The sequence below is a fragment of the Heliconius melpomene genome, chromosome 13, assembly GCF_056956725.1.
Source record: "Heliconius melpomene rosina isolate 202511_hmr_F chromosome 13, ASM5695672v1, whole genome shotgun sequence".
In the NCBI taxonomy this organism is placed as follows: domain Eukaryota; kingdom Metazoa; phylum Arthropoda; class Insecta; order Lepidoptera; family Nymphalidae; genus Heliconius; species Heliconius melpomene.
In genome coordinates, this window is record NC_140401.1 from 15640779 (window position 1) to 15654261 (window position 13483).

General features: G+C 31.7%; 1 protein-coding gene and 1 non-coding gene across 2 annotated transcripts; both read right to left on the reverse strand.

Moving 5' to 3' along the window:
- Nucleotides 1-2399: 2399 nt before the first annotated feature.
- Capa (cardio acceleratory peptide capability) lies at nucleotides 2400-13266 on the reverse strand. The gene is made up of 5 exons (XM_085196365.1): nucleotides 13140-13266; nucleotides 10895-10969; nucleotides 8813-8920; nucleotides 6007-6210; nucleotides 2400-3160 (listed from the first exon to the last, which is right to left on the reverse strand). Exons 2-5 carry the CDS (start codon nucleotides 10959-10961, stop codon nucleotides 3069-3071), a joined length of 471 nt encoding a protein of 156 aa, XP_085052491.1. The 5' UTR covers nucleotides 10962-10969; nucleotides 13140-13266; the 3' UTR covers nucleotides 2400-3068.
- Nucleotides 7229-7299, reverse strand: TRNAS-GCU (transfer RNA serine (anticodon GCU)). Its single transcript has one exon. It is a non-coding gene; the product is annotated as a tRNA-Ser (tRNA).
- Nucleotides 13267-13483: the final 217 nt, after the last annotated feature.

Sequence of the window (13483 nt, forward strand, 5' to 3'; positions counted from 1 at the left end):
ATATGACATCTAGTGTGAGAAACCTTCTTCCTCCTGGCATTAATCCCGGCTATTGCCAGGGTCTGCCTTCCTATTCAACCTACTCCACTTTGCGCGGTCTTTTGCGTCCTCGGTGGTTAGACCATTGGCTCTCATATCCGGCATCACAACATCCAACCAGCGCTTCCTTGGGCGTCCAGGAGGTCTCACTCCAGGAACTGATATAACAAGGCACTTGCATCCGACATAGTTCTTAGACCGGCGCGTAACGTGGCCAAACCATCTCAGGCGGCGCTCTTGGAGCTTATCCGCTTCATCACGGACCCCAAGACTACCTCGAACGAATGTGTTGCGTATGCGGTCAGACCGCGTTACGCCGCACATCCACCTCAGCATCTTCATTTCCGTGACGTGAAGCTCCTGAGTGTGCCGAGATAGTGCTGGCCAACATTCGCTGCCGTATAAAAGAACCGGTCATATGATGCTCTTGTATATCAGTCCCTTGAGCTTGGCAGTTTTCTTCGGTCACAGACCGCCATTTGGCCCAGGCAGCACTTATCCGGCCATGGACATCGTGATCGATGCCTCCAGACTCGTGCATAACGGATCCAAGGTACCTGAACTTTTCTGACTTAACGGGCCGGGCTCCCGCAGGCCATGTACTTGGTCTTCGACACATTTAGTTTAAGACCGCCGTTCTCAAGCGTACCCTTCCAGAGGTTCACTTTACGTTCCAGCCTCAGTCGGTTCTCGTCAATGAGTGCTATGTCGTCGGCATACATCATCAGCCATGGAGGCTGCACTACATTGAATAAGAACGGACTAAGAGTCGAGCCCTGGTGAACCCCCACTGTAATCGGGAAGGGTCTAGTGTCGCCAACAGCATTCCTAACCATAGAAGCGGAATCGTGGTACATGTCTCTAGTGTGAGAAACCTAGCCAGTGGTAACTAAAAAGTAAAAAATAAATTATAAGCAAAAAATCATTTTTAGAAAAAGATTTTATTTAAACGCTTTAAAAGGGAGAAATTAAAATTTGTCTTTTAAATTTTAACTATCAACTCATAACCTCATTGTACACAATTTATATGATCATAAAAGCTTGTCGCGTTAATCAATATTTAATTAAATTGAAACTAAAAATTTAAACTTAGCAGATTTTACATAATTAAATTAGCACTAGTTTAGTTACACAAGTAAATCGCGCGACAAGCTTTTATGATCATATAAATTGTGTACACTGAGGTTATGAGTTGATAGTTAAAATTTAAAAGACAAATTTTAATTTCTCCTTTTTAAAGCGATTAAATAAAAGCTTTTTCTAAAAATGATTTTTTGCTTATAATTTATATTATTACTTTTATTATTATAAAAAATATTATTTATTTCTTATTTTTATTTAAGCTTCCGAAAAATAGTCCTATTGATTTTTCTAAATAATGCTCAACTATTATAACATGAAAGGAAACTACTCACTTCAGGCCATGGCAAACATTCCCTCCCATAACACAATATATAATGCAGTTAGAAGTTGACGGAATTTCATCCTGATTCAAATTTAGCATAGAATAATTTAGTTAAAGTTGTTCTGGTCAGTAAATGCTTGGGGACTCCGGCGGGAACGCTGTTTTGTATAAACTATGGAATGTAGCAACGTAGCATAACCTAGCCCGAAGTTATAATTTAGTATTATTATGTTATTTAAACAAATATAGTTATTTAATTTATAACTTACAAATGTGGACGCAGTAAACACGACGATTGTGGATTTGATCCCACTCGAAGGGAATGAACCAATTGTCTCTAGTATAAAAACAAAACATACACGCAATGTCTCGAAAATTGGACGATGAGTGGAGGATGGAGTGTTTGACACTACGCTTTCTCTGCCTACCCTGCTATATGCGGGCTTTAACGTGAAGCTAAAAAAATCTAACAGTATATAATTAATAGTGTATTTTTTTTTAATAATATTTTTAATATACTCAGTAATCCATTCAAATCCATCAATGCATTAACATTGCTCATTTAAAATTATATATTGTGTAATTATACATTATATATTGTGTTATTACACACTTAAGAAAGATTTATATTTTTACAAAACACATAAAAATTTGAACGTAGCGGGATTTGAACCTCTGCTTCTTTGGAAACCGTCGAAGCGCTCTGACCGACTGAGCCATACGTTCTCATTGGGTTACGTCGAAATTTTTTTATGCTTGGTGCAACTTATTTTTGTTCAGCATTTCTGTAGGGATTTTTTTTTAAATTTCCGCTACCCAAAGATAATTACTTAGAAGGTTTGAGGAACCTTTGTTTTTATGTAATAAACATAAGTTAAAAGTACAGTTGATGTTTTCCATTAATTATGTAAATGGAACCTACCATGGAAAGCTTTTTTAGAAATAAAACACTAAATTAATATGTCGTTGCATAGCTTTATTAGGCTACTCAGTATACAATAAACAGTCGATAGAATTGTAGCATTTAATAATAAATTAATGTGAGAACTATTCCATGGATTCTAGAACCCACCCAGCCTAGAAATAAATCTCACATTAAAACAACTTATTATATAATAATACTATTAGTAAATATTTAACGGCGGTATTCAATTACAAGAAAATATTTTTTTTAATCTACACTAAATTGACTTAAAAATTTTGGAAATTACTTTGTGTTAATAAATTTTAAATTACATTAAGGTACAAGTTGATAAGTCGATTTTAAATATATTTGCCGATTTAATTATAATAGAAGTTTTATATAATTTTTATTTAATCTGTGGTTTTTTTATTTCATTTCAAGGCTATGTCATAATTTTTTACTTTATACAATAAATTTAACAAGTATTTGGGCGGGTGTATCTATATAACGTACAATACTAACAACAATATTTCAGCAATCAATTACAAGGTTGACTTCTAAGTAAAAGCCAATCAATCACCTGTCCGAGGGTCTTACGAGGAATCATTTATAGTAACTTAATATTAAAGTTTTATCATTTTTGTCACAATGTTTGGTTTTTTTTATAAAGTTAATGTATTTGAGGGTCCATAGTGGGTATGGGTAAGGTGGGGTGAATAATTATGTTTCCTTGGCTTGCCTCTTTTCACGTTCTGCTTGCGTGATGTCTAGCTGCTCGGGTTCGCTCCTTTCGTTATCGTTTTGTGAAATATCTGTAAAAAAATTCATATAAGTATATTAAATTAACCATCCAAACGGTATTTTTGTTAGCTTCACGTTATATCCATAGTAGAGTAGGAGGAAGGAACCTGGGAACCTAGTCTTAAGACACTTCTGTTCCCCACTTTCCGCCGAATTTTGGAGTTATTACGTGTTGCAAAAAACGTGTTGTGAAATTGAAAATATTAGATATTTAATTTTCTCCAATGAAAATCGAACCCAGAACCTATCGCGCTTAGTCCCATGACTGGTCTTAATTATTATTGAGAACAATCGTAGCCTGTATAATATATTTTATACATTCAATTAATACATAAATTATTTTTGTTCTGGCTGATATGGATAAATTTCACGTATCTCTGAACTTAAAGATGTAGACCAAGCAGACCAAGGTAGAGCAGAACTAGTTTAAAATAAACTAAAAGAATAATAATTCCATTAAACAATAAAAAAAAAATTTCAATAAAGAATAAGTAATTTCCAATAATATTTCACATTATATCAATATACAAAAATTTGCATTTCCCTATAGAGCACCGTTTCAAATGACGTTTTAATGGCTGCGTAAATGCTGTCAAATTTTCTACAGTAAATTTCGTTTTGACTGACGCTGTCTCGCCTGTCTGCTTTATGGGGTGTAGATTCAATATTATTATTTGGTATAAAATGAATTATAAAGATATATTTAAAAAATATATACTGTTGTTAGATGCTTTTACTTTGGAAGCTATCTTAGCGTGGGATAGCGTGAATGTGAGTGATAATTGTGGGTTCGATTTCCATTCACAAGAATAGAATATTTCCATTTTCGTGTCCTGGTAGGCGGCGTTGAGTTTATTCACTTGAACTTGGGATCAGAGTGTTTTGACATTACTTTCTCTCTGCCTATTTAATTCTTTTGGAGTAAATATGATGGATTGCTGTTTTTTTATGATATTTTATAAATTTTTTTTTTAATTTGTATTGCAGTTCATATCTAGATGCCTAATTTATATAATTTAATAAATAATACGTTCTATAACATATTTCTTAACATACCTCATAACATATTATATTATAACTATAAAGAAAAAAGACTAAAAGATAAGGTATAATTATTAAATCTATTAAAATTTGGTAATTATACAAATAAATCGTATATATCGTATACAAATTCAAGGTAGCGTTGGTTATTACATGCCACTAGGTCCTTAAAATTCATATTTAATACCACGTGGGCTTCTTGCTAGATAACGAAGTGAAGCCAACAATAGTACACTATATCAAAGCAAGAGGGCTCAAAGTCATTATTATTAAAATGTAGGCACCTTAGAACCAATTAGAATTTAGCTTATATAATAATTTAATTTAGGTACTATATTTACGTTAGTAAAAATAATCCTACAAAAAATATGAAATTATATATGAAACGACAAAAGAACGGGAGATTTGTATGGGTGCCGAGTTCTGTGTTCACTCGGGATAAAATTCTAGTGCTAAATTTGACTTGGGTATTTTTACCACCAAACTAAATATAACCTAATAGTCCAAAACAAACTGGAATTACACTAACTTGCAAAAATAAAAAATAATATTGTTAATTCTTAAACGGAAATAAACGTTAATAAGATAATAAATAATAAATCGAGTCGAGCTCTCCTTATTATTTATTTTGCTAGCTTTAGACAGGGTGGAGGTCGTAACGTCTTCGCAATGAATTTTAATTCCTTTGGTTTATAGTCTATGCATGTTTGACGCTTAGTAGTTATTTCTATGCACATTTCAATTTACACCACTCAGGAATGAATGCACGACCGTCACTTCTAATTTTATATTTTTATTTGATTTTATTTCATTTATTTGTCATGACGCCTTTGTAGCGCAGGGGTATAAGCGTGTGACTTTAAGCTCGACGGTTGTAGGTTCGATTCCCACCCGAGGAAATGAAATTTTTAATATTTTTATTTCTTCGCTTTGGTAACAAACTAGCGGAACGAACTGCACTCAACACGCAATGCCTCGAGAATTCGGCGGAAAATGAGGAACGGAAGGAAAGGTTCTTAGTATGGGTCTCTTTAATTGCTTAAACAATATTAATTTTAAAATATATTTATAATGTTTAAATAATACTATAGTACGATCAAAATGCAGTTAACGAAGTGAAAACAATTTCCTGTTAGCATTTATGAAGCTTTCATAGGCCCGAGCTTTCCCTTTGCAGCCGGAAGTGGAGACTAATTTGATAGACCGCTACTGAATGCTTTAAATTTATAAATATAAAATTATGTTTCAAGTATTTTATAAACATACACTACTTCCGATTGTTGTTGCGTTCGAGTTCGATTGTTCGATTCGAGAGTTGCGTGTTCGATTCCCATTGCCTTCATTCTGGTAACAAGACTAATTGAGGCATTTAGATCCGCATCTAGCAAGCATTGTTTCGAAAATTATTGCTATCTTGTACTAAACGAGACTGTTATCACGAACGTGCAAAATATGTCCAATTATATTAAAAACCCTTTCCTATTTTCTAATACTACTCTATACAAGAATTTGATATTGAATATATCTTATTTTTTACGCCCACTTGCACTCATTAGGTTGTTACACGAATACTCTATTAGATGGCGACAATATTTTTATATGTGGTTGGTAGTTTGTCGATAAAAATATACAGGATTTTTATATAGTAATGTCAACAGGACCAAAACGAAATTCATTAAATTATAAAATTCTAAATCTTTATAGTGACGAATATGTTCCAATATACACGTATTAATTGAATTGAAAAACATGATATACATATAAGACTTACATAGAATTTTGAGACTATAACATATTTACTAATCTAAATTCTTACCATCCTCTTCACTCCTGAAGCCCCTGCCTAGTCTTGGCCCAAACCACATTCCCAATGTGTCTGCCTCTGCCCGGGGGTCATACGCTTCTCTTTTCACGTAAGGGTTACGCCGCCCAAACAAAAGCTCTTGGAGCTGAAGCTCAGATCGTAAATCACTTCTACCGACCCGCGGGAAAGCGTAGAGTTGTCGCTTCATTGGTTCCTCTGTTTAAAAGATATTATATCAAAATTTTAGTTAAACTTGTTAGTGTGGATTTTATAAAGTAGGAATTTTAAGAAATTTCTCTCTTAGTGCTTCCGTACCTAGCCCCTAATGTGCTATAGATGCTATGAAATTTTAAAATTACGAATTTTAATTCTCTAAGTCCAGTAGTTTCGTTGTCTGTCAGTGAGTGCCTGAAGGGAAAGTTATATATATAGAGATCTACCTCTATATATTAGGATGTGTATCTTTTATATGTAGGAAAAGAATATCTAAAGTATAAAATTTATATTAGAAATATATAAACAACCCATATTATCTAGTATTTCTTTTTATTTGGTTCCATAATAATAAAATTTTGTCAACTATATCTTTTAGAAGTATATTTTTCTTTCGTAAATTTATTTCGTATTCTTATTCATCTTAGTCAACGACTTTAATAATTGGTAGATAAAAAAATAGCAATAAAATAGAATTTAGATATATATCAAACTAGCGACCCTCTTGCGGCTTCGCCCGCTTTAACTACTGGATTATTCATGTAATGTAATGTTTGCAAAGCACTTAAGATAATGTGAAAATTAATGAAATCCTAATGCAACCCGCATTTTTGTAGTTTCAATAAGGATTTTCCAATTGTTTTACACAGCAAGGATTTTTTAGTAGGTACCGTAATTTTAAATCTGTGCTACTAATCTTTTCAAGTACTTATTAAAATATATTTAAATGACTAATTTTAGATAGTTAAATGACTATTTTTAAACGGAAGAAATTATAAACAAAAACCTACCTACTAATAACTACTACAAAAATGTGAAACCAAATATATCGCGCTGAAATAATACATTCAACTCCAATTATCCAATACATGCAAACGCATCTAACTAAATCTTCATTGCTATAGAGGCAGCCGGGTTTTTTTTTTTCGAGCTTGTGGTTAATGCTGAAAAGGGGGTATTCTGTCCCTGATGAAAAGCATGGCTGGCATGGATGGCTGTCTGTGAGGAAAATTAAATAGAATGCATGGGCCGGGAATCGAACCCGGGCCGCCCGCGTAGCAGGCGGGCATTCTACCACTGAACTACCGATGCGTGTAAGGTAGGCGGGCGCGGCGGACGCATGGCGAGTGGCGAGCCGTTTCGCAGCAAGGATTTTTTTGATATTGTAACAACTTCTAAAGTACTTATTAAAATGAAAAACAGTAAAAGACAGTTTTGGTCTACATTAAATGGCCAACGTAACTAATAAACTTATTTATATGCTGAGAGTAAGGGATAAGTAAAACTTGAGTAACATACAGCTGATGTGTCAACGGCGGGATGTGTCAACAATTAAATGCGTTCTTCTGTAAAACTATTCGCAATTTCGAAATATTGTAAAAAGCAAATTTTATCTTCGTTTAACGTAGAAAATTAATAAAGTATTTTAAAGGATAAGGATTAATACCATTATGGAAAAATATATTGAAATTATTATTTTTAGACAGAAAAATGATCACTACACGTTATTCTTAAAAGATACGAATATGCTTTCGCGGACTTTTTTGTAGATCTTATTAAGAGGAACAATACTCCAGTACATTTTTTCATGTAGTACTTACCATTAAAGCAGCGCATGCGCCAAAGTGTCTCAACGGGTAGGACTTTATACACATTTATCGTATTTATGTTAATTTATATAAGAATTTACAAATAATAAACTATATATAAACCTTCTACGAAAAACACTCGACTTAAGTTTTTAACTTGTTTTATAAGATATAGGATAGGATATTCAAATTAGTCGGTCTATCTATCATTGGGGTAAGAAATAAGGAAAAATAATATGAGTTAAGTAAGCCTCCAAGGCTTGTAGTATATCATTAGCATTACGTAAACATGCCATCATTATTATGAAAGTATTGAAATAAAAATTGTTATAGGGAAGAATTGTATAACCATCTGTTACTCTTACAGTGTCTCATCTCGTTTTCGAGATATTTGCTGTAACTTCAAATGACATTTGTAGAGATGTCCTTATAATATCTTACAATATTTAAAAAAATCAAATTAAATTAAATCAGCTTCACGCTGTATCCCGCACACAGCAGGATAGGTAGAGGGAACCTAGTGTTAAGATACTCCGTGCCCCAGTTTCTGCCGAATTCTGAAGGAATTGCGTGTTGAGTGGCTGGCCTCAACGCCGCGTTTTGCCTCGACCCCAGAGCGAAGATATAGAACTATAAACGTAAATAAATATTTCTCTTCCTCTAGTGGTTATCGAACCCAAAAACAATTTTTTGATAGTAAGAATTATCACATCCATCTGAGAAGTTGAGAAAATTTAATATTTGTTAACTTAAGGACCTTTATTTTCAGTTAGTTCATATAATTTAAACAACAAGGTGACATCTCGAGACGTAGATATCATAGATGATGGTTTTAGGTTCGATACTTACTCATTGGAAAATGATTAAATTTAAATTACTTTTACTTCTCTGCTCTGGTAAGACTCAATGGGTAACAGCTCGAATTCAGGCAGGGAATGGAGAATACAGTACTTTGGCACTATCTTGGAATACAGGTAAAAGTGTGTATAATAAATGCATAAATATTAAAATCTTACCTAATAATTCATTTACCGGCACTTGCCAAGTACGGTGTGACGCGCGACCTACCCTCGGAAATGGGTACAGGTTCAAAACACCGTCGCGTCGAAGTTTTGTGCCGCTGTCTGTAATAAAAAATATTATAAGATTATTTGTTACTTAGGTGATTTATGTTATAATTAAATATATTTTAAGTTATCACATAAAAATATATGAGATATACAGATATAGAAAAATATATAAGATAGGCAGAGGGAACTTAGTCTTTAGACACAGTCGGGGAACTCAACGCCGCGCTTTACCTCAATTGATTTGATTTTTTTATGAAAACATTTTGGAAGAGATAAGCTATATAAGTGACTGAGAAACAAAGCTCTTCTGCCAGTAAATCCGTTAAGGAAATAAGAAATAACACTATTTATGGTAAAAATAGATTTACATGATAGTGTTAATTTGACATACACTTTAAACTATATCCACAATCGTCATAAACAACTAAAAACCCTTCGATTTCACTAGAACAGGGTCAAGTACATATTATTCTATTTTCATAGTAAAAATCTCAATAATATTGTCCCGCAAATAAAGAAAGCAAGTTTCTAAGAATACACTAGCAGCATGCAAATCAGTCAAGGGGCGACAGTCTCAAATAGACGAATGCGACACCCTATCCATATCAATATAAGTTAGTGCTGTGTTTGATTTTTTCCGTAACTTTTTTGTTTTTGAAAAGTTATAAGATGTAAGAAAAAGTTTGTTACGATTTTGTTGTTTAAAGGAGACAGTGTTTTTATTAAGAGTTTTATAAATTATTGATGTTTTTGTGACCATAATATTTAGTTAAAAAATCAACTTCACGCTGTATCCCGCAGACAGCAGGGTAGGCAGAGGGAACCTGGGAACCTAATATGAGATACACCGTATTTAAAATTGAATAAAACTATCACCGGTAAAATTAAACATTTTACAAAGTCAAAAACAATTTAATATTCCATGTATGAGCAGAACATTAAACATTATAAATGGCAAAGTTTCAACCACTTCAATAAACAAAGTTTTGGCGCGAAGTGTTGTCAATTATTAAGTTGGACGAACTTTATTCATTTGTTAAATATCTTATAGTCCCTTTGAATTTATAATTATAACCTCTAATCAAAAAGAAATTCATATATATTTTTTGAGAAAATTACAGACTTTCATTAACAGTTTTTAAGTTTAGTAAAAATCAAATCTTTAATGTCTTCTCCTATTTTCTGGACCCGCATACAAGACTAACACTAGGTTACCTCTATGTACCCTGCTACCCAGAGGTAAAAAGACAAAAACAGATAAGAAAGTCAAAACTTTCTTACATCTCGTTTTAGTTAATTTACTTTATACCTAGTCTTGCTCATATATCTAATACTAAAATACATAGATACATTTTCTAAAGAAAAACAAAGAATAGAGAATAAATTCACAATATTTCCACCTTTAAATTAGAGAAGACGTAAAGCTTTAAAAATGATAATCCACAAGGAATCCAGCTTAAGTTAACTTTAACTAAAACTGTAATGATATGATAATATTGCGTTTGCAGCTAAGAGCTATGGCTATTTATTTTTAGTTAATTTAAATAATCCCCGGATTTCATTATCTTCATACTAATAACGTGAAATATTTTTAAGATATCAAAAAAATATGTTACTGTTATATTCTAGGAACAATTTAGGGATTATTTATTCCGTTTTCTTTGTTCTTTGTTTCGTCACACGAGGTAGTCCCACATATAGCAGCGTAGGGAAAGGGAACCTGAGTACCTAGTGTTAAGACACTCTGTTTCCCATTTTCCGCTCAACTTAAAGAAGAGTTAGAGAAGAAAATATTGATACATAATAATTCATTCCCCTGAGTGGAAATCGATCCTACAACCGTTGCGTTTGCAATCTAACTTGAGTCATTGCACTATGACGGTCTTGGCGCCTATATCTAGAGTTGTCATATTTACGAAGAATTCAATAAATAAGTATATACAAAATAAAAACAGAGACTATTCCAATTGTAACTTAAAATATTAATTAAATTTTAATTGTAATAAATATTAAGTAAAATAAACTCACGATACGTTGTAGCGGCGACTGAAGACACCAATAAGATGGAGAGAACAAGCCTGTTTGTCGACTGCATTGTACCTGCTAAATAAAAAATATTTTTCAATGATCCTAATATATTTATTTTTGATTTTTGTCATTTGTGTTCATATAAAGTTACCGTGTATTATTATATAACGTAGAGTCTACAAAATTTAAAAAAAAAACCATAAAAAATAATATTTGTATGTTAAATATCACTTATATTTAAAACTAAAAACAAAAACTTTAATTGTGTTTTTATTTCGTAACATTTAAAAATCAAAAAGACTTAGGCACATCGCTAAAAATAAAAATAATACCTACCGAAAAGTCAGCCTTATTAAAAATATAACAGTTTTAAATTATATAATTTGTCTCATTCCATATTTATTTCAATGGTATTTTTGTGAACGAACTGAGTTGTTGAACCGACAATAATTGAAATTATCAACCCCCGCAATCCCCCCACATCCTCCCTTAAGGAAGCAGTTTATATATTTAACTACTGCCCCTACTTTTCTACTTAAAGCTGATTTCTATATTTTAACATTTTTCAATTAAACACTATGAAAAGAAAAAATATTAAAAGTTGAATGAGAAACATAAGAATCTGTAAGGGCATAGGCTTTTCTTAAACATTTCTAAATAATTTTTTTATTCACCCATGGAAATGCAACACTTAATAAGTTCATTATCTTGATCTAGTAACAAGTTAAAGCGTGGCGTTAACTTCCGCCACTAAACACGTAACGCCTTAAGAGTTCAGCGGGAAAGTGGGGTGGCACTAGGCCTCCGGTTATAAACTTAAATTAATCTGTGACAACTAACTTACGTTTATATTTTCTATAGAACTTACGAATTAGATTCTCTAATTGCTGTAAATAAACGTGGGTACCTAAATGTTTTTTATATATTATTTATTTTTATACTACGTTTTAAATATCTTCTAGAAGAATTCGTTCACCAGCTTTCATAGTAAAGATTACACACTTAGCTAGCACCATGATCGTGACATACACAAATTCAATTACCTATTTTCCTTATCTATTTAAAAAAACAATGGACAAAAAGTAGGGAGCAGAATGATATAATTTACATATTTATTATTACAAATATGTGTCTATATAAAAGTATGAAGATTATTTTTTAATAAAAGTATGAAAAAAACATTGAAAACATTGAAAATTGTGGGTTCCGTTTCCATGTACACTTCAAGTCCAAGTACATTCTTAACACTAAATACTCTCTGCTTACCCTAATATGTGAGGGATACTGCATGAAAATGAAAAATAAATATATTTTAAGATAATAAAAGTAACCTAATTAACATAAAATTTATCTGAAATAAATATATAATTATTTATGAATGTGCATTTTAAATTTTCTATATAAAGAGTCCAGACAGATTAAATATGGTCTGTTTTTCTGAATTGCTAATATGACGGGAAGGTAATACTTGCCCCGGGGACTACTAGTTAAATTAAATGGAGAAAAATCCGAGATAACGTCCAATGTATAATGAAATATATTTGCAAAGACAGATTTTTGTTTAAATCCGCTGAGCCCCAGTAGATTTTAGGTATAAATTTATATTGTGGGTTTGATTATTACATTTTTTTTCCTAGCTTGTTTAGACCATGTATGAGTCGGCAATCAGAAGATATATTTTATGGGCATGATATCAATGCCAATTTTCGAATTTTAAATCATTATTTTTAATAATTTTAGTACGAATTTTTTTTCATTTTTAAAATTATGCAATTGTTAAGTTAAATTTAATATTAAATATTTAAGCATTTATTTTGAATACAACATAAAATAAAATAATAACACAACGGGATAGTAATAACATATTATTTTGATGCAATACGCTCATTTATTTTGAAATTTACTTTAAGTGTATAAACATATATTAATATGTATTTTATTTAATTAGTAATTCCTATTTGAAATGTTTTAGATATTTTTACGTAAACTAAGAAAAAAACTGTTACTTTCTACAAAAACTATTAATATATGGATAAAATAACATTTGATAAAATAATTATATAAACAAATAAAAATAAAACAATAATCTTGTAATGATTCTAGATATAGTAAGACAATGAACACTATTTTTTTTAAATAACCTTAAAATACGTTAAAAAATATTGAATTTGCGCGATATAATAAAAATAAGAGTTCTTTGGTTTTTGTTTAAATAATATTTTTACAGGAATACAGTGAGGCTTACCTTTGCGTTCACCACCTGTTGCCTGAATGCTGGAATTCCCTCGCACCCTCACTTTATATAGCAAGTGACGCCCGCGCCCTAGCGCTTCCCAAAGTTTTGACAAAAAATCCCCTAAAAATTATATTGAACTTATTACCATTTATTTGAAGATACTTACAACAACAATAAGTAATTTTCTTTTTAGTTTCTGTCTTTTCTTGTCTTTTTAGTTTTTCGTACAGATTTTAGTAATCTAAAAAAAACTGAAAAACTAAAGAGATTTCCTTAATACATTAAATAATGTATTTTTAAATGTTATTCCACATTTTTTCACTTTTCTGGAAACTGTTCAAGACGGACGTATA

Coding starts and splice junctions, on each gene's coding strand:
- Capa (XM_085196365.1), bottom strand. CDS start 10,961: ATGCAGTCGACAAACAGGCTTGTTCTCTCCATCTTATTGGTGTCTTCA. Junction 8,921..10,894: donor AGTCGCCGCTACAACGTATC/GTGAGTTTATTT, acceptor TTTTTATTACAG/ACAGCGGCACAAAACTTCGA. Junction 3,161..6,006: donor CTTCAGGAGTGAAGAGGATG/GTAAGAATTTAG, acceptor ATTTTTTTACAG/ATATTTCACAAAACGATAAC.